The 25,290-nt window shown below is 47.4% G+C and overlaps 10 protein-coding genes across 10 annotated transcripts; 6 read left to right on the top strand and 4 right to left on the bottom strand.

Moving 5' to 3' along the window:
* Positions 1–749: 749 nt before the first annotated feature.
* Positions 750–2,781, top strand: EDB82DRAFT_541080 (uncharacterized protein; the record flags this gene model as incomplete). The annotated part of the gene is made up of 3 exons (XM_065609336.1): positions 750–1,998; positions 2,045–2,403; positions 2,482–2,781. The coding sequence occupies exons 1-3, from the start codon at positions 1,098–1,100 to the stop codon at positions 2,779–2,781; spliced, it is 1,560 nt and encodes a 519-aa protein (XP_065463352.1). The 5' UTR covers positions 750–1,097.
* Positions 2,782–3,111: 330 nt separating this feature from the next.
* EDB82DRAFT_514381 (beta-lactamase/transpeptidase-like protein) lies at positions 3,112–4,491 on the top strand (the record flags this gene model as incomplete). The annotated part of the gene is made up of 1 exon (XM_025738094.2): positions 3,112–4,491. A coding segment is annotated over one exon (1,307 nt), but the record flags the coding sequence as incomplete, so codon positions are not given.
* EDB82DRAFT_514380 (major facilitator superfamily domain-containing protein) lies at positions 4,492–6,125 on the bottom strand. Its single transcript, XM_025738093.2, has one exon. The coding sequence runs from the start codon at positions 6,000–6,002 to the stop codon at positions 4,515–4,517; it is 1,488 nt and encodes a 495-aa protein (XP_025592888.1). The 5' UTR covers positions 6,003–6,125; the 3' UTR covers positions 4,492–4,514.
* Positions 6,126–6,495: 370 nt separating this feature from the next.
* Positions 6,496–7,737, bottom strand: EDB82DRAFT_514379 (uncharacterized protein). Its single transcript, XM_025738092.2, has 2 exons — positions 7,385–7,737; positions 6,496–7,337 (listed from the first exon to the last, which is right to left on the bottom strand). Exons 1-2 carry the CDS (start codon positions 7,614–7,616, stop codon positions 6,598–6,600), a joined length of 972 nt encoding a protein of 323 aa, XP_025592887.1. The 5' UTR covers positions 7,617–7,737; the 3' UTR covers positions 6,496–6,597.
* A 564-nt stretch (positions 7,738–8,301) lies between these two features.
* EDB82DRAFT_529650 (xylose isomerase-like protein) lies at positions 8,302–9,357 on the top strand (the record flags this gene model as incomplete). The annotated part of the gene is made up of 1 exon (XM_025738091.1): positions 8,302–9,357. The coding sequence occupies one exon, from the start codon at positions 8,302–8,304 to the stop codon at positions 9,355–9,357; it is 1,056 nt and encodes a 351-aa protein (XP_025592886.1).
* A 69-nt stretch (positions 9,358–9,426) lies between these two features.
* On the bottom strand, positions 9,427–9,879 carry EDB82DRAFT_480283 (Dehydroquinase; the record flags this gene model as incomplete). Its single annotated transcript, XM_025738090.1, has 1 exon — positions 9,427–9,879. The coding sequence occupies one exon, from the start codon at positions 9,877–9,879 to the stop codon at positions 9,427–9,429; it is 453 nt and encodes a 150-aa protein (XP_025592885.1).
* A 200-nt stretch (positions 9,880–10,079) lies between these two features.
* Positions 10,080–11,489, top strand: EDB82DRAFT_317091 (inositol monophosphatase). The gene is made up of 6 exons (XM_025738089.2): positions 10,080–10,410; positions 10,455–10,506; positions 10,554–11,006; positions 11,056–11,127; positions 11,172–11,303; positions 11,349–11,489. The coding sequence occupies exons 1-6, from the start codon at positions 10,233–10,235 to the stop codon at positions 11,455–11,457; spliced, it is 996 nt and encodes a 331-aa protein (XP_025592884.2). The 5' UTR covers positions 10,080–10,232; the 3' UTR covers positions 11,458–11,489.
* Positions 11,490–11,521: 32 nt separating this feature from the next.
* EDB82DRAFT_561700 (muts domain V-domain-containing protein) lies at positions 11,522–14,778 on the bottom strand (the record flags this gene model as incomplete). The annotated part of the gene is made up of 6 exons (XM_065609756.1): positions 13,689–14,778; positions 13,322–13,643; positions 13,239–13,279; positions 12,838–13,195; positions 12,393–12,793; positions 11,522–12,349 (listed from the first exon to the last, which is right to left on the bottom strand). Exons 1-6 carry the CDS (start codon positions 14,337–14,339, stop codon positions 11,522–11,524), a joined length of 2,601 nt encoding a protein of 866 aa, XP_065463351.1. The 5' UTR covers positions 14,340–14,778.
* A 104-nt stretch (positions 14,779–14,882) lies between these two features.
* On the top strand, positions 14,883–18,108 carry EDB82DRAFT_548267 (WD domain-containing protein; the record flags this gene model as incomplete). The annotated part of the gene is made up of 4 exons (XM_025738085.2): positions 14,883–15,866; positions 16,504–16,692; positions 16,739–17,808; positions 17,856–18,108. 4 exons carry the CDS (start codon positions 14,883–14,885, stop codon positions 18,106–18,108), a joined length of 2,496 nt encoding a protein of 831 aa, XP_025592881.2.
* A 3,831-nt stretch (positions 18,109–21,939) lies between these two features.
* On the top strand, positions 21,940–24,884 carry EDB82DRAFT_437228 (glycosyltransferase family 20-domain-containing protein; the record flags this gene model as incomplete). The annotated part of the gene is made up of 3 exons (XM_025738084.2): positions 21,940–21,962; positions 22,059–24,796; positions 24,844–24,884. 3 exons carry the CDS (start codon positions 21,940–21,942, stop codon positions 24,882–24,884), a joined length of 2,802 nt encoding a protein of 933 aa, XP_025592880.1.
* Between the last annotated feature and the right edge of the window lie 406 nt (positions 24,885–25,290).

Genomic DNA, 25,290 nt, shown 5'->3' with positions numbered 1-25,290 from the left:
TGGCCTGGCGTCCATGGGATTCCTAGCTGCGCACGTTGCATGCAGGGTTAGACCACCGCTGAGACTACTCAACAATCTAAAACAAAACCATTGGCCCCATGAATACGGAACAACTTGAAGAATAGATCACCATGTCTCGAATTTCTCCAACAGGCTTATCAAGATCGTCTAAATTACAGCCTGGATGGACAAGCAGAAACACATCAGTGTGATGTCTCTTGAATGTGTTCTCCAGGTTAACCTATCGATCTATAGAGTGACATCTACCCTTCCGAGCATGAGCATAGCTAGCGATTCAACAGTTTATTATTGGTCAGATTACTGTGAGTTTTAGGTGGTCCATCAAGACGAGATGTCATTTTTACTTCACTTCACTTTATTCTCACATGCTATTCTTACCGTCCTTATCTCTTCCATCAACATTCAGTCAAGAATGCTTGGCAATGATAATCTATTACGCGGGAATGCGCCTTAACATTCTATAATTCCCACTGTTTTAGGTATAGACCCTTACATTGATCCTCTTTTTATATCGGCAAACCAAAAGCAGAGCAACGGTCTCACCGCGTCAAGAGAAATGACAGGGATAAACATTCAGAATAACAGGATCATCGCCGTTGACTAACGAAACAGGATTAGGTTCTCGACCATGTGGATGGTAACACTGTGGAGAGACCCCAGACAAAGGATAAGTCTTTATCCTGAGAAACGGTTGTCGGCAACAGGAGACACCAAAATTGCCCTATTTTCTTACCCCAACAGACAAAAAATGCAATCTCAGATCCAAGACACATGTCACGGAAGCATATTCTTCCCCCGCAGATCCAACCCCGCAAACCCCGGACTGCTTCTCCAGCCGGAGACGTAATCCTCCCGGTTGTTGGATTGACACGAGGTATTGCCTCCCCTGGTTCAGAATCCGCTAGTTTTTGGAGAAGACTAGGGGAGATGGACCAGGTAACGTACGGGTCGGGGCCATGTTGGACTGATATAAATCTTTCCTCCCCACCGGTCCTGGGGCATTCTTTTCGATTCTCCAGTTCACCCACAACTTTCTTTTCAACCTTAATTGCAAAGTTCCCTGAACCATTATAGTCATGGGTATCTTGACTCTCAAGGAGGATCGGCCTACGCCAAAGGCCGTCTACAACTGGCGCGTCTACACATGCGCCGCCATTGCATCAATGGCTGCTTGTACCATTGGTTACGATTCTGCTTTTATCGGAACCACCCTGGCTTTGCCTTCCTTCGTTCAAGAGTTCAACTTTGAGAATTACGACCCTGATGCTTTGGCTCTGACCAAGCAAAACATTGTTTCTGTCTACCAAGCCGGTGCCTTCTTCGGTTCTCTTTTCGCCTACATCAGCAGTTACTTTCTCGGTCGTCGATGGTCACTTATCATCTTTTCTGCCGTCTTTATGGTTGGAGCCGGTATGATGTTGGGTGCCAATGGTGAACGGGGTCTCGGTCTTATTATCGGCGGTCGCGTCTTGGCCGGTATCGGTGTCGGTGGATGCTCCAACATGACACCAATTTACATTTCTGAGCTATCACCTCCTGCTATTCGTGGCCGTCTTGTCGGTCTTTACGAACTGGGCTGGCAGGCTGGTGGTCTTGTCGGTTTCTGGATCAACTATGGAATCAACCAGCACCTCCCCTACTCCCCCGGCCAGAACGAAAATGCTTGGATCATCCCCTTTGCTGTTCAGCTCATCCCTGCTGGTCTTCTCATGGTCGGTGCCGTTTTTATTCCTGAGTCACCTCGATGGTTGTTCTCTAAGGGTAAGCGTGAGCTGGCTATTAAGAACCTTTGCTGGATGCGAAACCTTAGCCAAGACGATGTTTACATCGTTGAGGAGATTAACTTTATCGACACCGAAATCGACCGATACCACAGTGCTGTTGGTGCTGGTTTCTGGAAGCCTTTCGCCGCTCTCAAGGACCGCAAGGTTCAGTGGCGCTTCCTCCTCGGTGGTCTCCTCTTTGTGTTCCAAAACGGTAAGAAACCCGATCTTATAAACTTTCAATGACTAACAGACTCCAGGCTCTGGTATCAACGCCATCAACTACTACAGTCCCACCGTCTTCAAATCGATCGGCATTACCGGAACAAACACCAGCTTCCTCACCACAGGTATCTTTGGTGTCGTCAAGACTGTTTTGACCTTTGTCTGGCTCATGGTTCTTATTGACCACATGGGTCGACGAAACCTTCTCATGATTGGTGCTGCTGGTGGTGCTTTCTCCATGTACTTTATTGGTGCATACATCAAGATCGCCAACACCGAGTCCAAGCTTGCCAGCGGAGAAGATGTTTCTCTTTCCTCCGGTGGTATCGCAGCCGTGTTCTTCTTCTACCTCTACACTGCTTTCTATACCCCATCATGGAACGGCACACCTTGGGTTCTCAACTCTAAGATGTTTGACCAAAACACTCGATCTCTGGGTCAGGCCAACGCCGCTGCCAACAACTAGTTCTAGAACTTTATCATTGCCCGCTTCACTGAGCAAATGTTCCGAGCTTGGGGTTTCGGTGTTTACATCTTCTTTGCCTCTCTCATGATCTTGTCCATCTTCTTTGTCTTTTTCTGCATTCCCGAGACCAAGGGTGTGCCTTTGGAGGCTATGGACAAGTTGTTCGACACTAAGCCTATCTGGAAGGCTAACAAAATTATCATGGAGGATTTGAGACTGCAAGAGGAAGAATTCCGACACAACGCTGATGGTGTTGACTTGCGGGAGGAAAAGGCAAAGGCTGAGCAGATTGAAGGTACAGCCTAGGATTATGATGCGATGGCTTATAGATGATAAATACCCTTGAGCGTGTTGATATTTATGAAGATAATATTTCTAATTTTCCTACCAATTGATAACAATTGATAACAATCACGTTTCACTTCGGATATATCGGCAAACGTTTGTTGATCTCTACACGTTGACTCACTGGCCAGATAGTCCTGGCCATCAAGTTGAAGCTCATTTGTCCGTTCGGGAACTTGGGGATTTAATTGGCTTAAATCTTCCTTAGTGCTGTGATACACGTGACAGACTTCGGAGGAACATTAAGGTGTCTTACATGAACTTGTGGCATAAATATTATTCCTCAGATCAGCATGCTATCACGACACAGATTCTTCAGTTCTCTCTCTAGGCTCAACATATCCTATTCAAAATTCAACCAACATTCTTTCACAATGTCCAGAACCATAGAAGAATCAGTCCAAGCAGCCATCGACTCTGGCAAAATCAACGGAGCTGTCATCTGCGCCACCAACTCCAAAGGAGACTTTTCTTACAACACTGTTTTTGGCCAACGTACTCTTCTCTCTGGCGAAAAGGTACCTCAGAAAATAGACGACATTCTATGTCTTGCTTCGGCGTCGAAATTCCCAACCAGCATTGCTGCTCTACAGTGTGTTGAAGAAGGTCTTCTTACTCTCAAAGGAGACTTGTCAACTGTAGCCCCAGAGTTGGCCGAAAAGAAAGTTCTGACAGGATGGTCTGAGAATGATGAGCCATTGTTGGAAGACGCGTCCCAGAAAATCACACTTGAAATGCTGCTTACGCATAGTGCTGGTGCGACGTACGACTTTCTACATCCGTCTATTGGAAAGTGGAGTGCCAAATATAAACCAAAGGATCAGGGCAAAAAGAATGTCGAAGATACTTTTATCTATCCTCTCTCTCATCAACCCGGCGCTGGCTGGATGTATGGGTCTAGCCTTGACTGGGCTGGTCGAATCGTCGAGCGTGTAACGGGAGATACACTGGAGAAGCGTTTTCATGAACGCATCTTGAAACCTCTTGGCTGTGGAAATGATGCCCAGTTTCATCCTATTACCAGAGAAGATCTGAGAGAGCGCTTTGTTGATCTCAACCCCGATGATCCTGAAGGTCTGGGTCATGCTGTTATGGGTCAAGGCGCTTCTATCAACATTCGTTCGAGCGGATGTTTCGGTGGTCACGGTCTAGCAATGTCCGCTACAAACTACATCAAAATCCTTCAATCCATCCTCTCAAACGATGGAAAGCTCCTCAAGCCTGAAACTGTAGACGACATGTTTCAGAATCATCTCAGTCCCGAAGCAGCCGCTGGTCATCAAGTCATGCTGGCAAGCCCTATGGGTCCTTTCTTCAGGGTTGGAATTGATGAGAATACCAAACTTGGGCATGGTCTTGGAGGTGCTGTGACGCTTGAGGATATAGACGGGTGGTATGGTGCTCACACAATGAGTTGGGGGGGAGGTTTGACTTTGACTTGGTTTATTGACCGGAAGAATGATATTTGTGCCATTGGAGCTATTTGTGCTGCTCTACCTCTGGATGACGTGGTTACCAAAACAGCCACAGACTTGAAGGATGTTATTAGGAAGGACGTCTATCGTAAATACGCTGATTGGAAAGAGGGTAACCAGTGATGGTGTCAGATCAGGTGGATACGGAAATGTCGACAATAATTTCTCTACTCTCAAACATGTTGAATCGTATGATAATTCCATTCTCTTGTATCCTGCCTACAAACTTGACTCATATCTACTCCGCGCTCTAATACGCTCCCCATATACAAAGAAACACCATGGTATAGGGGCCATTAACAACGTACAGCCAGCCAAAAGAGTCGTTGCCCAACCCGCCCCAAGCTTCTGAAACATTTCCAGTGCAAACATTGGAAACGCGAAGCTGAGAGAATATCGACTCAACATCATGGCTCCGGAAGCCGAAGCACCATATAAAGGACCATAAGCATCCAACATGAAGAGATTCACACCAGCATAAATCAAAAGACAAGCTAGCATGGTCATTCCTTGGAATACGATGGGCAGAATCCAGTGGACTTGGTATTCAGCTGTCCAGCCTGCTATGAGGAGGCTCGCGGGAAGGAGAAAACTCCCTATCATGGAAGAGATGAGACGGTTCTCTGGGGGTAGTGGTTCATCATGAGTTTGATTCCATCGGATGAGGCGCTTTTGATAGTATGAGAAATCGATCAGGACGAATGGCGCGCAGGCGAATAGAGTGCCAAGGGTGATACCCAGATATGAAAGTGATTCGCCCGTTTTGCTAAAGTTGTAGTAATGTCTGAATATCCAAGGAACAGATATGATGAATGTGTATAAAAGTCCAAAGATGAAGCCATTATACAAACTGACCAGGGTAACAATTGGTTCGGTGAAAAGCATATGGAGTGGCCGAAGGATAAGGACCGTAAAGAAGTGTCGAATAGTTCTGGAGATAGAAGTCTGTTGGGATGAACTGTCCCCCATGCCCATTCTGATGGATCTTCGTTTGAGCACAACTTTCTTATACGTTTCTTTTGTGAACAAGACAGGGACGTATAGCGCACAAGTGACTATCACACCGATCCACTGTGTCCACCGCCATCCAAGCTGCCTCTCGACAAACCCTCCAATGAGCGGCCCAACAGCTGCACCAAGGGACGGAATAGAGTAGTAAATCCCCAAACTCGCACCGCGATATCTTGGCTCGCAGTAATCCATGATAGTAGCAGACGTGTTGTTCACATTCGGTGAAGCAAACATGCCAGCGAAAAAGCGACAGATGGATAAACTAACGATATCTCTTGTGAAACCCGATCCAAGAAGAAACGCAAGGAATATTGGTGTCGTAGCGACATAGACAGTCTTTCGGCCGTATGTCTCTGATAAAGGTGCACCAACAAGTGGTCCGCATGCCATGCCGAGGTTATACAGCGACAGGGGCATGACAACAGCTAAGCGTCCTTGATGGAATTCTTGTCCGACAGATGCTTGAGCGGGTGCATATATCGCCCCAGCAAAGCAAGATGCCCATGCTAGAGACGTTATAGAAGCAATGCTCAGAGTTTTGGTGAGTAATGAGAAATTTCTTGGATTATCTGGGTCGTCAGGGCCTGTCCAGTCGTAGGTTGCGTTGATACGTCTTATTGTTCGTTGAGTTTCTGCTGGTGAATTATGACCTGCAATTTGAGCCATTTCTGGCGAAGAAGATATTAAGGACGCCATTATGATGAGAGTTGAAGGATCTCAAGTGACGCATAGAGAAGATGCGATATAAGTAGCGTTTGTTCGGCAAATTTGTTTAGTTGCCGAAGAATCCTTGGCTCGGAATGGTTTCGATCTACCATCCTCAGACACGAAACTAATATCCTCAAAATTGGCCGCTGTAAGTATAAGAGACGAAATTAGTAGGTCATTTTATGTTCCTTAGGCTATAGTTCTCAGGTTATTTATTTTTGCTACCTACACTACGGTCTTGAAACTATTTGTTTGGTGTTTTATCGCAGACATCCTAGCATTTATTCATACCTAGCAACCAATGGTTGAAACTTGGTGATTTCACGACTGAATATTTAGTTGATCTATCCTGAGTGAGATTACGTATTCACGAGTCCTGTAGTTTCGTTTACTATCGGTGAAATCACTTTCGTGCCGAATACTCCAAATGATCTACATACCTTGTATGATGACATTTGGAGTTCAATTGACCAGAGGACAACGATGATGAATGAATTAAACGTGTTTCGAATCTCAGTTGTATTTTAAATCTATAAACAAAAGCAATGCACGCTCACCTCCCAATGCACTAATCCCAATTTTATCACAACTTTGCCTCAGCCCTCTGGGCAACCTTTTCGGCAATAGCAACATGCACCTGTTCAATTGGCATCTCCTCCAACGTCTTGCCTGTCCAGTACTTGTCCTGCTCGAGTCCTTGATATATCAACGCCTCAGTACCCAAGATGACCTTCCACCCCTTGTCCTCTGCTATGGCGCCCAGCTTTGTGAACGGTGTGGGGTTGTAGCACATTTCCAGGATGGCGCCCTTTTGGGGCTTGTCGAGGAAAGCTTCTGTAACGGCGCGAGCGGTAATCTCTTCTTCTGTCACGGGCTCAAAGTCTGGTACACATGCGACAATGGCACCGGGTGCTTCAAGGGATGAGGCTTGCAACACGGTCTTGACGTGCAGCAAACCATCACCGTACCCGCGGGCTACACAATCGGCGATGACGGCTTCTACCTCTGATTCATCACGGTTGACGAGGTAGATAGTTGTTGCCTGCATCTTTTTGCGCAGAGCGTAGATTGCGCTTCGGGCTGCACCGCCGCCACCGACGACAAGAGCGGGCTTGTTGTGAAAGACGGTATCGGGACTCTCAATGTTTTGGTAGAAAGAGTCTCTGATGCCAATGACGTCTGTGTTGGCGCCACAAAAGATGCGACGACCGTCTCTTTCCCGGAGGTACAGAGTGTTACAGGCACCGACGTCGCGGCATTCTTCTGTGAGTTCATCTAGATAAGGGATGATGGCAACTTTGTTGGGCATAGTTACAGAAGCGCCTGTAAGGAGTTAGTAAGAATTCATGGGTGCAGAGTGATGGACGTACCATAAAAGTCAGGGTGTTGCGCCAGTCGCAAGAAACCATCAATATCAGCCGAGTCAAGACGAACTTGACCCCAGTTGTAACCAAGGGCTTTGTAGATAACATCATGGAGAAAAGGCGACAGCGATGCTGTTAGTTTCTTGCCGAACAAGTATCCATGTCGTTCAAGTTGTGAGACTTGGTTGGTTTGGAGTGAGTCTCCAGTAGGAGAAGATGTTATTTGTTGGACAGACATATTGAGATTGAATAAAGAATAATATGAGAAATGATATAAAGAAAATAATGTGATATGATATGATGAATACTCAATTGATCTGGGCCATCAAGGTCTAAAGTACTCTCTATCAAAATCACCCAGTGAGAGAAAAGACAAAAAGGAAGAATCATCAAATCGAGGGTTTTTCCTCCGAATATCCACTAGCCTCCACTAACTATCTTCCCCATCGCGGGGTTACATCAGTGCGTGCTTCAGTAAGTAGGGATTACATTGCCGAATCTTTGGGTCCGGTTAAAGAATTACCCATCACTATCCCGGGTAAGCTTACACCACCATCACAAACCCCATGATGTAAGTCAGGTAAAGCTTTGCCTGGTAGGCATGGGAAATGTTCTGGAAAAACGTATTGTAGCATCTTTAGCGGTTGTCGCCGCCTTGTAACGGGTAATGACGACCTAAACAGTTACAGAGAGTGCGGAAAGATGCGCATTGATCAGATGGGGTCACATTGGATGAATGATCCTTTTATCGTTGACTTGTTTATTATATGAGAAAGGGAATATCCGGTTTTTGTCTCCTATATCAAGTGCCACATCGTCATCTTTATAGTTCATCTTAGACCTCTCTCCATACCAGTCCATATCAAGGAGTTATCACTTCACCATCACTGAGTTCAACAACAAACATCATCACAACCATCACCATGGCTCACAAACCAAGCATATGCACAATGTCCCTAGGCCGTTGCTTCGCAGGCCACTCCCTACCCCATAAGCTCGACATGGCCGCAAAGTACGGCTTCCAAGGCATAGAAGTCTTTTACGAAGACCTAGTCGACCTGTCAAAGTCCCTCCCAGGCGGCGCCACCCACGCCAACCAAGTTATCGCCGCCCGAACAATTCATGACCTCTGCCAAGCCCGTTCCCTCGACATTATCTGCCTTCAACCGTTTATGCACTTTGGTGGTCTTGTCGATAGAGATGCCCAAGAGAAGCAGTTTGATGAGTTGAGGCACTGGTTTGACCTCGTTCACGCCCTCAACACGGATTTGATCCTATTTCCCAGTAGTTTCCTTCCCGCGGAGCAGACAACTGAAGATTTGGACGTCCACACAGCTGACTTCACTCGTGCTGCCGAGATGGGATTGCAGCAACAGCCCGTGGTGAGGTTCGCTTACGAGGCCTTGTGCTGGGGAACCAGGCTGTCCTTGTGGGAGGAGTCTTGGGAAATGGTGCAGCGAGTTGACAGATCCAACTTTGGAATGTGTCTCGACACTTATAACATCCTTGGACGAATCTACGCTGATCCAGCTGCTGAGAATGGAAAGACAGCCGATTGCGATCAAGTGACACAAGAGTCCATCAGGAAACTCCTAACAGAAGTTGATGTCTCCAGAGTGTTTCTCTTGCAAGTGGCTGACGGTGAGAAACTTGATGCGCCTTTGAACGAGAGTCACCCCTTCTACAACGCAGAGCAACCGTGTCGCATGAGCTGGTCGCGCAACGCAAGACTCTTTTATGGCGAGAGTTCGTATGGTGCTTACCTCCCAAGCAAGCAGCTACTCCGAGCTATCGTGCAGGGACTTGGCTTTAAGGGTTGGTTGAGCTTTGAGGTGTTCAACAGGAGGTTTCTCGACACAGACAAGATTGTTCCCGAGGAGACAGCGAAAAGAGCTGCCGAGTCGTTTGAGAAAATGAAGATTGATCTCGGACTGCGAACTTCTGATCAAGTTCAACCAAGATTGCAAGCAAATCTGTAATGTAATACCATCATATTCTAGCATAATACCATAGCGATGTTTAAATTTGATCATCTAACTTATATCAAATCATAACTTTGTCCTCAACTTCAAATGCTTAGCAGCATACTCAATTGCAGCCGTGTACCCAAAAACACCCAACCCACAAATGACAGCCTCCGCCTTGTCGCACAAATAACTGTGATGTCTGAATGTCTCTCTAGCGTGAACATTGGTAACGTGAACTTCAACAAAGGGAATATCCACTCCGACGAGAGCATCTCGGATCGCGACGCTGGTATGTGTGTATGCGCCCGCGTTGATGATGATGGCATCAACGTTTCCTCGTGCTTCGTGGATGCGATCCACTATCGCGCCCTCCGAGTTGGCCTGGAAAGTCTCAACTGTGGCTGACAGACTTGATGCTTGTTTTTCTGCATCGTTTTCGACGTCTTTGAGAGTTGTTGATCCGTAAAGATGAGGTTCTCTTGTGCCCAAAAGATTGAGGTTGGGACCGTTGAGGAGGAGGAGACGACGAGACATGATGAAGTGATGTGTTCTGGTGTTTCTGCTCACCCAATTCATCTCGCAATCGCCATCTTATGAACTATACCCCGCAAAAGTATAATTCCGTCGTCTTGACCATCAATCTCCATCTTGTCGGCACCCACGAAAGGTACCCCAAGCCACCCCGCAACCCGGTTAAAGCTTCATCCCTCGTCTCCACCGATTGTCACCATCGATCTGACAGCTTCATGCTTCCCCGCAGCGCACGTAATCCGTAGTGCGGAAACAGATCTGGGGACGGTTCGAAGCGGCTCTTTTTGAACAAAATAGCTTCATCGCAGACTTGACTTTTATCCTTTTGTTGTTTCTGGAAAAACGATACCGTAAACATGGATAGCCAACAGTTGACTGAGATTTATGCTTTTGCTGTGCAATTGGGCAAGGATGCGGGAGATATGCTCATGGCTGCAGCCCAGCGCCGTATCGATGGTCATGGCACTTCTTCCACTACCGTATCATATGTCGAGAAAGAGAACTCGGTAGACCTGGTAACCAAGACTGACAACGGTTAGTACTTGTTTCTTATTTTGGGTCATGGCTAAGTGTGTTAGATGTCGAGAACTTTATTCGTACAACAGTCGCCAGTAAATATCCTGACCATGGGTAAGCTTGCTGTCAATGTCGTTATCGCATCCATTGACCTTGATTAGATTCCTGGGAGAGGAGTCATACTCTGCTGGCGCATCGCGAACCTACCTCGTTGAAGACAAGCCAACATGGGTAGTCGATCCCCTTGATGGTACTGTCAACTTTACACATCTCTTTCCCATGTTTTGTGTATCCATAGCCTTGGTCGTTAAGGGTGTTCCGGTTATTGGTGTTATCAACGCACCTTTCCTTCACCAATTCTTCTCATCATGCACAGGTCAAGGCGCATGGTTAAATGAGACCCAACGACTACCATTGATTCGAAACCCGATCCCCCCGATGCCCGCAAATGCCCCTAGTGGTTGTACATTCTCATGTGAATGGGGTAAAGACCGTCGAGATATCCCAGATGGTAACTTGTCGCGAAAGGTTGAGTCTTTTGTAAACCTCGCTTCAGAGAGGAATGGGCGAGGAGGCAAGGGTGGAATGGTTCATGGCGTGCGAAGCTTGGGAAGGTATGTTGCCAGTCTGATGTATGCCAATGCACCCTGCTGACTGCTATAGCGCAACCTTGGATCTTGCTTATGTCGCAATGGGCTCTTTAGATATCTGGTGGGAAGGTGGTTGTTGGGAATGGTACGTCTCGACACTGTCTCAAGAATAAATACTAACATCAACAGGGACGTCGCTGCTGGTTTTGCGATTCTCGAAGAAGCTGGTGGTCTTGTAACAACTGCCAATCCTCCCAGCGATTTAGAAACTGCCGAAGTAACAAGGGCGCATCTCGGTGGTCGATTATACCTAGCGATACGGTAAGTTGCTTCAAACAATAATCAGGACCCTACTAACTTTGTTAGCCCTACGGGTCCTTCGGAAACAGAAACCGCACGCCAGACACAAGAACGGACAGTAAGAGAAGTATGGAAGCGAGTTCGAGAATTAGATTACAAGCGTCCCGGCGTATAGGCCCATGTTATCAATCAACATAGAGTTCCTTCATGATAGACAGAATTCCTGCTCATCTCATATGCTACATATTATCCACCTCATCCATGCGTGCAACAAACTCTTCCTGAAGTCGAGTTAGATAACCCGGAAGAGCTTCCTCGCTACCTGAATCTCTGGCTTGTCTCAAAGCATCCTGTAGGTTGAGAATCAGCTTTCGTCTGGCCACAAGCCTTGACGATTCTGAGCTGCGCTTGCTCGCTTCTCGTTTCTTTCGAAGATCCTCTGCCACCTCTTCTGCTTTGTCAATAAACGTCTGAGGTAGTCCAATTGCTCTAGCCAGGTTGATACCATAGTGTTCTTCGCCTTTGATAGTACCTGAAGTGGCCTTGTAAAGCATCGTAATGTGTGGGATTCCTTCCGGCGTTGTAGAGCTAGTTGCTGCAAGGTGTAGATTGAGAACACCCGGACGATCTGCGAGAACCTTGGTAAGGTCAATAAAGTGAGTCGCAAACCAGACGGATGCCCTGCTTTCAATTAAAGCCTCAGACATGGCAATCGCAATAGCCAGGCCATCCCTGTTACTCGTGGCTCTGCCCAATTCGTCGATAATTGCGAGGCTCTTGTCGTCAATGTTCCTCAGAATAAAAGCCATCTCGCGCATTTCCACGGAAAAGGTGGAGAGGTTGCTTTCAATGTTGTCGCTGAGAGAGACACGAGCAAATATGTTGTGAATGATGGAAAAGGCAGCATATTCTGCAGGTACAAAAGAGCCGATTTGTGCCATGATTTGAAGTAATGCGACGGCTCGAATGTACGTACTCTTCCCAGCCATATTGCATCCGGTCACAATATGAAAGCAATATTGCTCTGTGGAATAGTAGTCATTTGGTACAAACTTGCCATTCATATTCTAAAGAATCAGCTGATGTGTTCAACAAGAGCCTCTCACTAACCTTGTCAAGAACAGGATGTCTGGCTGCTTTCAACGCCAGCGTGCTGCTGATATCGGGCCTCACATAGTCTCTCGTAGTGGCGAGCTGTGCAAAGGATGATATCATGTCAATGAGGGCAATCGATTCACAAACTTGGAACAGGTGCGGTACATGGCTTCGCAATTCCCTGAGTAAATCCTGCACAACACTGTCGCTGCGAATAACAACCTCGTTGGAGGTGTCGGAAAGTCTTAGGTTGAGTTTGACCAAGTCGAGAGTTTGACATTCAATCCTGTCCTTCTTTCGCACCACGTTGATCAAGATATCTGGTATAGGTCGATCATCAAAGTCGGCTGCTTGAAAGCGCAACCAATACTTTCGTCCATTGTCGTATCTGAGGGTAGCATTAACCTTGTGAGTCACTGCCTATCGTTAGTTGTAGCCCAGCAGAAAACACAAAACACACCATTCAATGCATCTATATGTAAATGAATTTCTTCGGTGAGCTCCTTGTAAGTCTGGCGTGCAACATCGAGCATGCCATTGATACCTGCTTTGACAGCAAAGGTTCTTTGATTGCGTAGATCTAATGCAGACTTCATATAAGTGACATCTGCTTCGATGGTTTGCCGGATCTTGTCAAGTATAGGGTTTGTGATCTCAGGGCAACAACGTCTACGAATCTTGGTGAGTAAATCGCATGTAGCAGGGCCTAGCGCTGTGTAGAGTTCGGGGATCGCTTCGAGGAAGCTTTTGACCATCAGCACCTGGTTGATTTGTTCTTCAACCTTTTGGACGGTAGCATTCGTATGCACGATGATCAACTGTTGCTTTTAGTATAAATAGAGGTCATAATTGGCCACATACCTTAGTCAGAAGCTTCTCAATATCATGGAACAGCTTGAGGGCTATTAATATCAGCTAAATTCTTCACTGGTCTGTGGTCGTACCTTTTCGGATCTCTAGAAACATTTCCTCATTTGTTGTCAACTCCTCGAGAGCATCGTAGCGAGTGAGAACAACCCTTTCAGCGTCAGTCGGTGGCTGGAGGATATTACTTCGAAGTAGTCTAGAGCCCATCGGGGTGGATGTGTGATTTAGTAACCCGAATAGCGAGTCTTTGGACTTGGAGCTTCGTAAGTTCTGCATGATCTCGAGAGATTGGATTGCTGAAATGTCAATCATCATGGTATCTTCAGAAGGGCGATACTGAATCCGAAGTGAATGCGGCACGAAATTGATGGAGAACTTCTGATGAATATACTTCATAGCCTAGAACCGATCAGTGCCTGTATTCCGTCTGGGCTATTCACTTACTGCTGCAAACGAACTGATAGCGTAGAATTTGCCTTGTGTAGCAACCTTCAATGGCTCAATATCGTCTTTGAAGGCTAGGTTCTGAATATACTCCAGTCCTTCTGTCTCGGACCACGCAGAACGCTCAAATGCATCGATTTGAGCGTCAGAAGTGAGATTTTGTACCAGTGAAAAGAGGGTGCTGGGGTTATTTGGGGGACAGACCGTTGACATAAAGACAATACGACTCGGTGATGACAACTGGATCTGGTGAATTGACTTGACATATGCTCGATTGTCACAAATCTGACTGATGATAACTTCACCCATGGAAACATTGACAAAAGCCACACCTACAACCGGGGAGACTCCACGAGCTTCACTAAGTGCACAGACAATATCCTGCGCTTCGACAGGTCCAAAGATTGAGGATGCTGTTGTGGTACGTGATCTCTTTCCTGAAGATGTACTCGGTCTGGACCCAGGACGTGTAGTAGAAGGTCGTGATACGCTCGTGAGGGAGGTAGAATAGCTTGAATAACCGCTAAGACTCGTTTGTGGTCTTCTGCCATGGTGGCCGCTTGTCGCAGACGTACCTAGGCGTCGAGTACTACTGCTCTGGAAGTAGCTTGACGCTCGACTGTCCGTTCTAGACGGAATCGATCGGGACATTGTTGCTCTGTTTCTGCGTACACTTCATTCACTTTGATCGACTATTCACTGTAGGGTAGTTTTGGTAATGCATAAGAGCAAGTTTGTGTTTATATTATATCCGGTGGATCGAAGACTTGCAGCAAGAAGCATGAATTGACGACACGTCGAAGTAGCATGGCTCTTGCCCATGATCTTGATTTCTTTGTAAGTCGAGGAAGGCGCCGCCAAGTTCGGGCAGGAGCTTGCTACACAGTCATCCCCCACCACAGCCTGCCACAGCCCGCAAAGAAAATTCAACTTCTTCAACCACCAATTACGAATTTTCCCCATCAAAGAACTTGATACCGACGGCATAAATAACGGTATTAGTGAGCTAGTTTATTAACACCAGATATCGTACCTTTCGGTTGGAAGTGAAGAATTACCGAACTTTACCCGATTCGGAAATTCCTCACCTCCCCGCTGTTGGGATACGCGCGGCTCACGTCTGACACCGGTCAATACCCAAATCCACACACCCCAATCATCGAGTCCCGAACGCGTTGATCGCGTCAACTCATCATGTTCGGCATCCTCGAGGCAGTATCTGTACCCCATTCGGGTATATTCAACAGCTATGAAGAGCTTTTCCAGGAGCTCAGCGAGCGGATGGAAAAGGAGGGATACAAGATTGTCAAAGCTAGATCCCATCGAGGCAAAGTGGGTGGTGCAGACATTCCAGGAAACGATATAGTACGATGCGATCTCGTTTGCGATCGAGGCGGTCGTCCGTATCGTTGTATGGCTACGAAACACAAAACAACAACAAAGAAAACTGATTGCCCATGGAAGGCCAAAGCCGTTCATCGAAAGACTATGGGTGGATGGGTTTTGACGATTACCTGCAATCAGCACAACCACGAGCCAGGCACACCCGAACCACCAACACCCGAACCCGCAAGCGAAGACGAGACCAATATCGCTGACGAACTGGATGGCGAGCAAAGTTTGGACGCGGTTGGCACGCCACTTCTGACACCTTGGGCAGATGATGGTCCTCAACCTGATGCAGAGACTCAAGCCGCAATCCAGGTAGCAGGTGTTTCAAACGCAGTTCTCCGCTTGACCGGCGATACCTTTCATCAATTCAAGAGCGAATACCGTAAAATGTCGCATTCTGACAGGATTGGAATTCTATCACAACTTCAACTCCGTGTCGCCGCCATCTACGCTGTGCAGAATGAGGATTTGCAGAGGCAAAAACGTCAAGAAGCTCAAGACAAGCGACACCGGCAGATTGAAGAAACCAAGAGGCAAAGCTCAGCACAGAAGCAACGGGCTAGACAGCGTCGTCAGCAGGCTGTTGGGCAGAATCAGCAGCAGCAGCAGCAGCAGCAGCAGCAATTGCATGTTCAACACATTCAACAACAACCACTGCCGCAGCAGACTTCTCAGGCTCAAGCCCAGGCTCAGGCACAAGCTCAGGCTCAGGCTCAGGCACAGGCTCAAGTCTTGATGCAGACACAGATGTATCTTCCACAAAATCCCCAACAAACACCAATCCCTGTGCCAACTATGGATATGCCACAATTTCAACACTATGCCGGACCTCCCAAGAGGATGCGCGGACGAACATCACAGGGAGGGCAGAATTAGGCGTCTGTTTCGGACAATCCAACAAGCACCAGCTCTATGACAGACCTTTCTAAATGTTTCGAGCACAATCAAGCGGCAGCATACACTCAAGCTATCAATCTTATGCTACCGAAGCAAGAGGGAGTGATGATTTGCACGTGATGAAAGATGTGGTTGGCATATTTCCAGTATGAACTCTGAGGTGTATGGCGTTTCCAGGGAAAGGGCGTAAGGGGTTGTATTTTAGGTGTTTGAGTTAGATTTGTCTGACAGAAATGAGCCAAAGTTGCTAGTAGGAAAGATAGAAAGGAATTGAATCAGGGATAGGAAACCTGGTTATCAGTCTTAAGACAAAATCACCAATCAATTTATGTTATTACAGCCTATGTTCTTGGTCGTTTATTCTGTCACCCCCGAATAACGGCTGCAGCTCTTCACCGCCAAAATTTTCAAGATTTTGCCGATTGCCCCACTATCTCGCAGGCGCTCTGAAATTCTCCAGACTGTGAAGTAACCACACAGATAATTCAAAATGGCGACAATCGTTCCCCCTCCGTCGAAACGACAGAAGAGAGAGACTCTCGAACGAACGCAGACTCAACAAGATGTTACAGCGATCGCTGCTGGCCCAGCTGGCTCTTTCAAGGCTCGATTCCTTGATGGAGATGGCAAGCAGATGGCCGATGTGATTGAAGTTCCTCTAGCTGATGCGTCAGAGAAGAACCTCTCGCTATTATTGAATACGCTACTTGCAAGGGTATGTCTGGCTTAAAACAATAAAGAATATCGCTAACTTTATCCAGGAAAGAGAAGAATTTCTCCCATATCGATTCCGAATTCACATTCCCGGTAGCGATATCATCGTAGACCAATACCCTACCGATCTCCTCCAGCTTCTTCGCAACCATGGCATCGAAAACCCTTTTGAAACAACCGTTACCCTCAGCGCCGAGCCACAGGCCGTTTTCAAGGTCCAGCCCGTTACGCGCATGTCCCACAAGATCCCCGGTCATGGTGAAGCAATCCTCGCAGCACAGTTCAGCCCCAAAAACAGCAACCGTCTGGCAACTGGATCTGGAGACAAGACTGCGCGGATATGGGATACCGAGACTGGAACTCCTAAATATACACTCTCGGGCCACTCTGGATGGGTACTGGCAGTCGCTTGGTCCCCCGACGGTGCGCGACTTGCTACCGGAAGTTTTGACAAGACAGTTCGTCTCTGGAACCCCGATACTGGAAAGCCTGTTGGAAACCCCTTGACTGGTCACTCAAAATGGATTACCAATGTGGTCTGGGAGCCCTATCACCTCTGGAGAGACGGTACACCACGTCTTGCCAGTGCTAGCAAGGATGCAACAGTCCGAATATGGGTTGTCAACTCTGGCAAAACCGAGCATGTCCTGTCCGGACACAAGAGCAGTGTTAGTTGTGTGCGCTGGGGAGGAGAAGGTCTTATCTACAGCGCAAGTCACGACAAGACAGTCAGAGTTTGGAACGCCGAGAAGGGAACATTGGTGCACACTTTGTCATCTCACGTTCACTGGGTGAATCATCTTGCCCTCTCAACAGATTTCGTCTTGAGGACTGCATTCTACGACCACACACCCGTGCCCGAAACCGAGGAAGGAAAGCGAGCCAAGGCCAAGGAGAGGTTCGAAAAGGCAGCCAGGTTCCAAGGTAGAATCGCTGAGCGCTTGGTCAGTGCCAGTGATGACTTTACCATGTACCTTTGGGATCCTTCTCAGAGCACTAAGCCCGTCGCACGTATGTTGGGTCATCAGAAGCAAGTGAACCATGTCACTTTCTCTCCCGATGGCACTCTCATTGCCAGTGCAGGCTGGGACAACCACACCAAGCTCTGGAACGCCAGGTAAGACATCCGATATCCACGCAAATTTCGCATACTGACTTTAATAGGGATGGCAAGTTCATTAACACACTCCGCGGTCATGTAGCTCCTGTGTACCAGTGTGCTTTCTCAGCAGACTCTAGACTTCTCGTCACAGCATCAAAGGATACAACACTCAAGGTATGGTCAATGGCATCTCACAAGCTCTCCAATGATCTACCGGGTCACCAGGATGAAGTGTACGCGGTGGACTGGGCACCGGACGGCAAGAGAGTCGGCAGTGGTGGAAAGGACAAGGCGGTTCGGGTCTGGCAAAATTAGAATCCCAAAATGGTGTTTGTTACTCTAAAAGTCAAGATACCCCTGAAGTGATTCACAAACTGTTTGCTGCACCATTCATCCGTTGTGTATTTGAAACTACATGCTTGTGTCTCGATTGGGTTTTGTCGGGGCAGTGAGGATGCTTATCTTTGGGGATGTGATCTATAGAGGAAATATACGCGCGGCGTGGTGGTGTTGCCTACGGGAAACTTCCGATTCTTACCCAATACTACTTCAAAAGTAGCACCCTGCTTTTCTGTCAAGCGGGATTTGCAACAGATCATGCATGCACGGGAGTTGCGTTCAAGCATCTAGGCCTACTGTGACCCAACCTGCATTTCCCCACTTGTGTTATACCTAGAGCACAACACCTTTTAAAACGACCAGCACGTTTACAGAAAGTGTCGCATTAGGCAGTGTCACGCTGATAGGTTCGCATGTAAGATCTATGGGGCACGGCGTTTTTGTGACTACAGTTGATAGCGAATTCAAATATACAAGAAAGATGACAGAAGCTGTAGAAGAGAACTGTTTGAGGTGAAGCTCACGATGCGCTGGAAATGTCTAGAAAGTGGTGTTGTGGGGTAGCATCACCACTAAGTTGAGCTAAATTTATCGTCCTCTGCCTGAGAGCCTGGAATACCGCCGAAGCCTAACCACCTGTCGAAATGTCTGGAATTGTCTTTAGCTTTGGACTTATCATTTTGAGTCATTGCGCAAAGCTTGGAGGTGCAGATTCCAATCAGGTTTGGATGCCCAACCTCTATGGGAACCGGACCGGCACTGCATTTCCTATGCAGCTGCTAGGTTTCTTTTTCTAGAAGCTGCCCTACAAGTTGCCATGAGCACCACGAGGTTACCCCGCTGATTGTGAGTGGATGATATGGTTGCCGGGAAGCATCGGGGTTGAAGATCATGGCAATACATTGTATGCGGGGACCATTGAAAGATTTACTACGTATGGTATTACTATATCAACCTCTAATCTATAGACTCATCAATAAATCACTCACGTAAAGCCAAGAAGAGAAATTACTTCTCATCGCCGAACATGTCCCGTTTGAGATGACCCGTCCGGTCCCGTAGCGGGCCCCGGTCCTCCGGCTGTGGGCTGAGGTGAAAGCCGATGAACCCTGTTGCTGGGGCCGAATGTTGTACGAGTGTGATGCTACAGGAGCTCGGGTGGAAAGTTGGAGAGGTGTGACATGCAGATGCTAAGTGTTCCCAGCAATCTTTGGCAATATTCACATGAGGATTTCATGCGTGATACTCACCCATGTTGCTGCTTTCGATGTTCCCAAATTCGTCGCAGACTAAATCTGATACGAACCGGATATGTTCTTTACCCCAAACATCGACCCTAGTTCAGGCACATTTCCCATCCCATGTCTATTGCCCCGAGACAAAGTCTTGCCTGAAGCTTGTCGGGTATTACTCCACCACGGTCAAGCTGCGGGGTGCATCCAAACCGATGAGAGCATCAATAGGCTAGGGTCCCCTGAAGATCTTTTAGAGCAGAAGATTTTAGAAGTTATCGCTAATAAACGGCTCTCCAGTTGGTGGTTGAAGCTTTCGTGATGGCGCGTGAAAGGTGCATATTGCAACCTAATACGCGGGCACGCACAGCATAATCCGGCTATCGTGATGCACAGCTTCCAATCGCGTGGTTCATGCGGCTTTTACTTTGAAGCAAACAGAAAACAAAGGAAATGAATTCAACTCATGCGACGCGCTCGGTAAGTAGAAACGGCCCGTGTAAGACGGCGTGGAAATGGTAGACGGGCCGGTGCACCCAATATTGACAAGGATATGGGTTGAGCTCGAGATAATCGAGGTTAGAACGACGAATCACCTTTGTATCACTTTGAATACTTTGTGATGGAGTGAAGACAACCTGATGGTGGCTTCTTGGCGCGTGGTTGGAAGTTTGTGGTGGTGTTGACTATCATGATGGATGCATGAGGCCAGAATAGAAAGCCATGGAACGCAGTGAATGGGTAGACACAAGAGATGGGAAATTCAGGTATTTTGTACCCGTTTGAAGATGCAATGTCCTTGTTCTCATGCATCTCACATCTCGATGAGTTGCACGGACTGGAGGAAATGTCCCGGGTAGATGTTCTGACCAAGGTTGCACTTTGGCATCAGGTAAAAGAGGAGAAGTGCATGATCGACAAAAGAGGGTACAGATTTGAGAGGCCGCCTGTTTATTGTTTTGGGGTAATTGTGTAGCTTTCAGATGAGATTGGAGACAGTCATTACGTTACTGGGAGGCATTTTGTCTAGATGTAAATGTCCTTCCCTATTGACCAACACCAAAACCAGACATTTTTTCCTGGTGGTCTTAACGTACCGAGACATTGTCAGTACGTACCTCTCTAGCATCGAGATCTGGTGACTCCGGAATCTATCACCCGGTCAAGTAAAAACATTCCCGACCCATATTGTTTGTGCCTTGCTGGCTTCCCCAAACGTCTCTCATCATCTGTACATCATCCTTGTTTTTCTGTCCATTTTCTAAGTATTCTGGGGCTCGTTTTTAGCTTACCCGCTAAACAACGCCTAAAGAACAATGACAGGCTGTTACTGTGGGCCTGAAAACACCAACCGTTTGTGCGTCAAATTTACGATTTCTTTCAAGAAAGTTGAAATGTCAAGAGATGAAGTTGTGGTAAAGATGACTCTTAACTGGATTATTAGAGTAGTATTATAATTGGGAACTTATTATTGTAAATGTGGTTTCTTCACCTTTCTATCAAATGCTGTACACCCCTTAAAGTCGTACTTCTGTCAGCTATCAACTTCGACTTCCTTACACTGGGTCGTGGATCACGGACCAAACTCTCCTGTCTCAAGATCCTCAACAACTGATCTCGATTTCTTTTCTCGCAAACTACGTCACGCTTGATCTTGTATGTCTCTATTTTTTGTTGTACTGCTTGAATTACATTGTCTTTTCTTGTTTCTGTCCTGTTTCTGTAGTAGACCGCTTACTGCCCTCTTCTTGGATATCATCGGCCCTTCATCACGTCTAATTTTTCTATCTACATCGTTCGTGCTGTAATTCTCCACTCGGTGATCAATTCTTTATCAGGTACCACATAGATCCAAGTCAGGTCAGTCAAGTCACTCAGTCTTGAGGCTCAAGCTCCCCTTGTCTATCATTTCAGTACATGTCTCCATCCATGCACCAATCAAGCATTACGTCAGAGTGAGTACTCTACTTCGACTGGCTATTCCCTGTCTTTCTATTTATCCTACCATCCATACATATAATCATGGCCTAGACCTTTTCAACTAACAGGGCTCTTTTATAGGTTGTCTCCCTTTTCGGAAAATACCTCTTCTCAATTCATTCAAATCCTTTAATTGCCAGTCGGCCCTCTTCTGTTTGTTCGAGCCCATCTCGGAGCTACCCAAGCTTGACCCTGCCTCTCCAAACTCAAACCACCTGACGAATCTCACGACTCGGAGATTTTCTCGTTGCAATTCATCTTTACTCTGATCCTTGCAAACGTCTCATCTTCCTCTACCGCGCGCGTTGTTCCATTTGCGGTACTATTCGCCACTTTCGGTCCCGTTTATACCTGAGCGCATCTGCGACAAAGAGGCGTTTTGCCTGCGACAAGCTACTTTTCTCAACAAAAAGCGACGCCTCCTCGACTTCTCACTCCCATTTTCAGCTTTACATCCACATGAAGTCGTCATAAGAGATACCTCAATAGTATCGATATCCATCCATTGCTCGTTTCAGCTTGGGTTTCCAATACAACATACTCCTACACGACATACAACAAAAACATATTTACTTGACACAAATTTCTAGCCAAAATGACCGTCTTTGTGTGTTCACTGTATGTGCTTTTGGTGTTTTTGCTCTTCCCCGCTCGTGCCCCTCCAAGAGCCCACCAAGCTTTAGCGAGAAATGACGAAAGCTAACATGACGATAGCTTCCTCCCTAAAACCATACATTTTACCCTCCCCGGTACCCCTCCTCCTGGTGTCGACCCTGCCCGAACCTCATTGTCTGGCTCCTCAAACATTAACCTCTCTGGTGACACTCGAGCTTCATTGTCTGGAGGATCAGCTCCCAAGGGTGGTGATGCTCGTCCTCCCAAACCTGCTGCTCCCGCTGGTGGACGACCTGCGCCTCTAAACCGCCAACCAAGTCTATTCCAGAAAGAGGACATTACACCCCCACGAACGCCGACCGAAGAGGTTGATGCGAATCTATTTGCGAACGAAGATGGAATAAGAATACCATTCCCCAAGAGACCCGGCTCCAATGCTGGTAGCGGAAAGCCATGGGGTAGCCGAGCCAACCAGCCCAAGTCGCGAGCCAGCTCCCCTCCTCCTCCTGCTTTATCAGAGAACAACCGTACAATTCAAAAGGCTCGCGAGCTGGGGCGCCAGGGAGTTTTGCAGCCCAAGCCTCTCGTCCGAAGCGACAGTCATGACCGAGTCTTTGCATCCGCTGGTTGGATGGTTGTCAACGCTGACCAGGGCAACGGTGGCCTTCGCAATGCTGCTGATGCCGCTGCTCGCGATGGCAAGATTGATGAGATTACATGGGTTGGCACTCTGGGTATGCCCACGGATGCCCTTGAGGGTACCGAGCAAAAGCAGGACATTGAAAATACCCTGGCCAATGAACACAACATGCTTACCGTGTTCTGCTCCGACAAGGACTTTGACGGACATTACGCTCACTTTTGCAAGCACATTCTGTGGCCCGTCTTTCACTACCAGATCCCCGACAACCCCAAGAGCAAGGCGTACGAGGACCACTCGTGGAAGTACTACGTCAACGTCAACCAGGCCTTTGCCGACCAAATTGTCAAGAACTGGAAGCGTGGCGATGTTGTCTGGGTTCACGACTACCATCTGCTTCTCGTTCCTGGAATGGTTCGCAAGAAGATCCCAGAGGCCAAGATTGGTTTCTTCCTGCACGTTGCTTTCCCCTCATCCGAGGTTTTCCGTTGCCTGGCTGTCCGAAAGGAACTTTTGGAGGGTATGCTCGGTGCTAACCTTGTCGGTTTCCAAATTCACGAGTATGGACGCCATTTCCTCCAGACTTGCAGTCGTATTTTGAATGCCGAGGCTACACCGGATGGTCTCCAACTTGAGGACCGATTTGTTGATGTCATCCACCTCGCTATCGGTATCGACCCGGTCAGTCTCCGTGAGCATCTCGATGCTCCCGAAGTTGCCAAGTGGCTTCAGATTATGCAAGAGCGTTATAAGGGTAAGAGGCTTATTGTTGCTCGTGATAAGCTTGACCACGTCCGTGGTGTTCGCCAGAAGCTGTTGTCTTATGAGTTGTTCTTAAACAAGAACCCCCAGTGGCGTGAGAATACTGTTCTCATCCAAGTCGCGTTATCGTCCAGCGAAAAGAGTGATCTCGAGGCCACCGTTAGCGATATTGTGACCAGAGTCAACTCATCGTGGGCTAATCTTGCGTACCAGCCAGTGGTTTATCTGAAGCAGGATATTGACTACGCTCAGTATCTTGCTTTGCTGACCATTGCTGATGCTCTCATGATTACCAGCCAGCGCGAGGGCATGAACTTGACCTCACACGAGTATCTCTTTTGTCAAGATGGAAAGCTTCTTCCCGAAAAGAAGCACGGTTCTCTGATTCTCTCCGAGTTTACTGGTACTTCGTCCCTTTTTGCCAAGAATGAACTTGCCGTCAACCCCTGGGATTACCGCGCATGCGCCGATGCTATCAAGCAGGCTTTAGAGATGGGCGAGGAGGAGAAGGACCAACGATGGAACAACCTTTATAGTCGTGTCGTCAAGCATACCGGATCTCACTGGTTTACTCAGTTCCTTGGCCGTCTGGATATTGTGTACGAGGAACAGCACAAACGAGACCAGACATCCGTCCCTCGATTGTCTGTTCCTGCCCTCTCGACCAAGTACACCAAGGCTCAGAGACGACTTTTCATCATTGACTACGAAGGCACACTTGTGGCTTGGGGTCCTGTCAACCAAATTATCCCCATCAGTCCTCAGCGAACGCTAGATGTTCTCAATGATCTACTTCTTGATGAGCGCAACACTGTCTATGTTATGTCTGGTCGACGACCTGAGGAGCTTGACCGTGTCTTCCGTCGTGTCCCCAACCTTGGTCTGATTGCAGAGAACGGATGTTTCCTCAAGTCGCATGGAGATGACTCATGGACCGAGATGGCGGATCTTGATCATGTTAAGGATTGGAAGGAGTCTGTCCGACCCATCATGACATACTTCCTTGAGCGAACTCCCGGAGCCGAGATTGAAGAACGACGCTGCAGTTTGATCTTCCACTACAAGAGTGCAGAGGATTACGAAACCGCTTCACGACAAGCTTCAGACTGCGCCAGCCACGTCAACGACGCCTGCGAGTCCCAACGTGTGCATGCCATTGCTCTCGATGGATGTATTGCTGTGGAACCTATTGACTGGACCAAACGCACTGCCGCCCGAAAGGTGTTTGAGACTCTCAAGGAGGAGATTCACCCCACTAGAGAGGAAAAGACGCCAGTTGACTTTCTTATGGTCATTGGTGATGGACGAGAGGATGAAAAGGTATTCAAGTGGGCCAACAGACTACAAGACGACGGCTCTGTAGAGAATGTCGTGACAGTCAGTCTCGGTAACCGTAACACCGAAGCGACAGCCACCCTTACGCAGGGTGTCAGTGGTACGTATCTTTGATTTGATTGATTGTGACAATTACTAACTTTATAGGTGTCCTCTCTTGTCTTCAACGTCTTGCCTCACTCGAGTGATTGATGAAATGGGTTATTGTATTGCATTTTGTGCCGTTGGCGTTGGGTCAGCGGGCGCAGGGTAAATAAGGAATGTCAGGTCCGACATCAAAGAGAAGTCTGATATGAGTTTGTTTTGCAAAGAAAAGCGGTTGTTATGGTATAGCTTCAATTAAAGATTTGAATTCGCATTTTGTGGTTTTGCACATGTACAGGAGAGCATTGGGTTGGTTCACAGTTGTTGAAGCATAGATGGAGACAAGGGATCAATTAATGTGATTTACGATACAACTCGCCTCAACGTACAGAGATTCTATCACCAGGATTACTGACTGTCTCGCCCTGCAGCTTTTCTCTACTCACCATGACATCAGCAGAATCCACCAGCAAATGACACACCTTCAAAAATCAACCTATAAACCGTTGA

Source organism: Fusarium venenatum (genome assembly GCF_020744135.1).
Source record: "Fusarium venenatum strain MPI-CAGE-CH-0201 chromosome Unknown EDB82scaffold_4, whole genome shotgun sequence".
Taxonomy (NCBI): Eukaryota; Fungi; Ascomycota; class Sordariomycetes; order Hypocreales; family Nectriaceae; genus Fusarium; species Fusarium venenatum.
Note: the sequence above shows the minus strand (reverse complement) of the source record. Positions and strands in the feature narration are given on the sequence as shown.

Excerpts from the sequence above, each read along its gene's own strand:
- EDB82DRAFT_514380 (XM_025738093.2), bottom strand. The coding sequence starts at position 6,002 with ATGGCGTCCTTAATATCTTCTTCGCCAGAAATGGCTCAAATTGCAGGT.
- EDB82DRAFT_514379 (XM_025738092.2), bottom strand. The coding sequence starts at position 7,616 with ATGTCTGTCCAACAAATAACATCTTCTCCTACTGGAGACTCACTCCAA. Across the intron at positions 7,338-7,384 it reads GCAACACCCTGACTTTTATG|GCGCTTCTGTAACTATGCCC; the intron begins GTACGTCCATCA and ends AACTCCTTACAG.
- EDB82DRAFT_317091 (XM_025738089.2), top strand. The coding sequence starts at position 10,233 with ATGGATAGCCAACAGTTGACTGAGATTTATGCTTTTGCTGTGCAATTG. Across the intron at positions 11,007-11,055 it reads GGCGTGCGAAGCTTGGGAAG|CGCAACCTTGGATCTTGCTT; the intron begins GTATGTTGCCAG and ends TGACTGCTATAG. Across the intron at positions 11,128-11,171 it reads GAAGGTGGTTGTTGGGAATG|GGACGTCGCTGCTGGTTTTG; the intron begins GTACGTCTCGAC and ends TAACATCAACAG.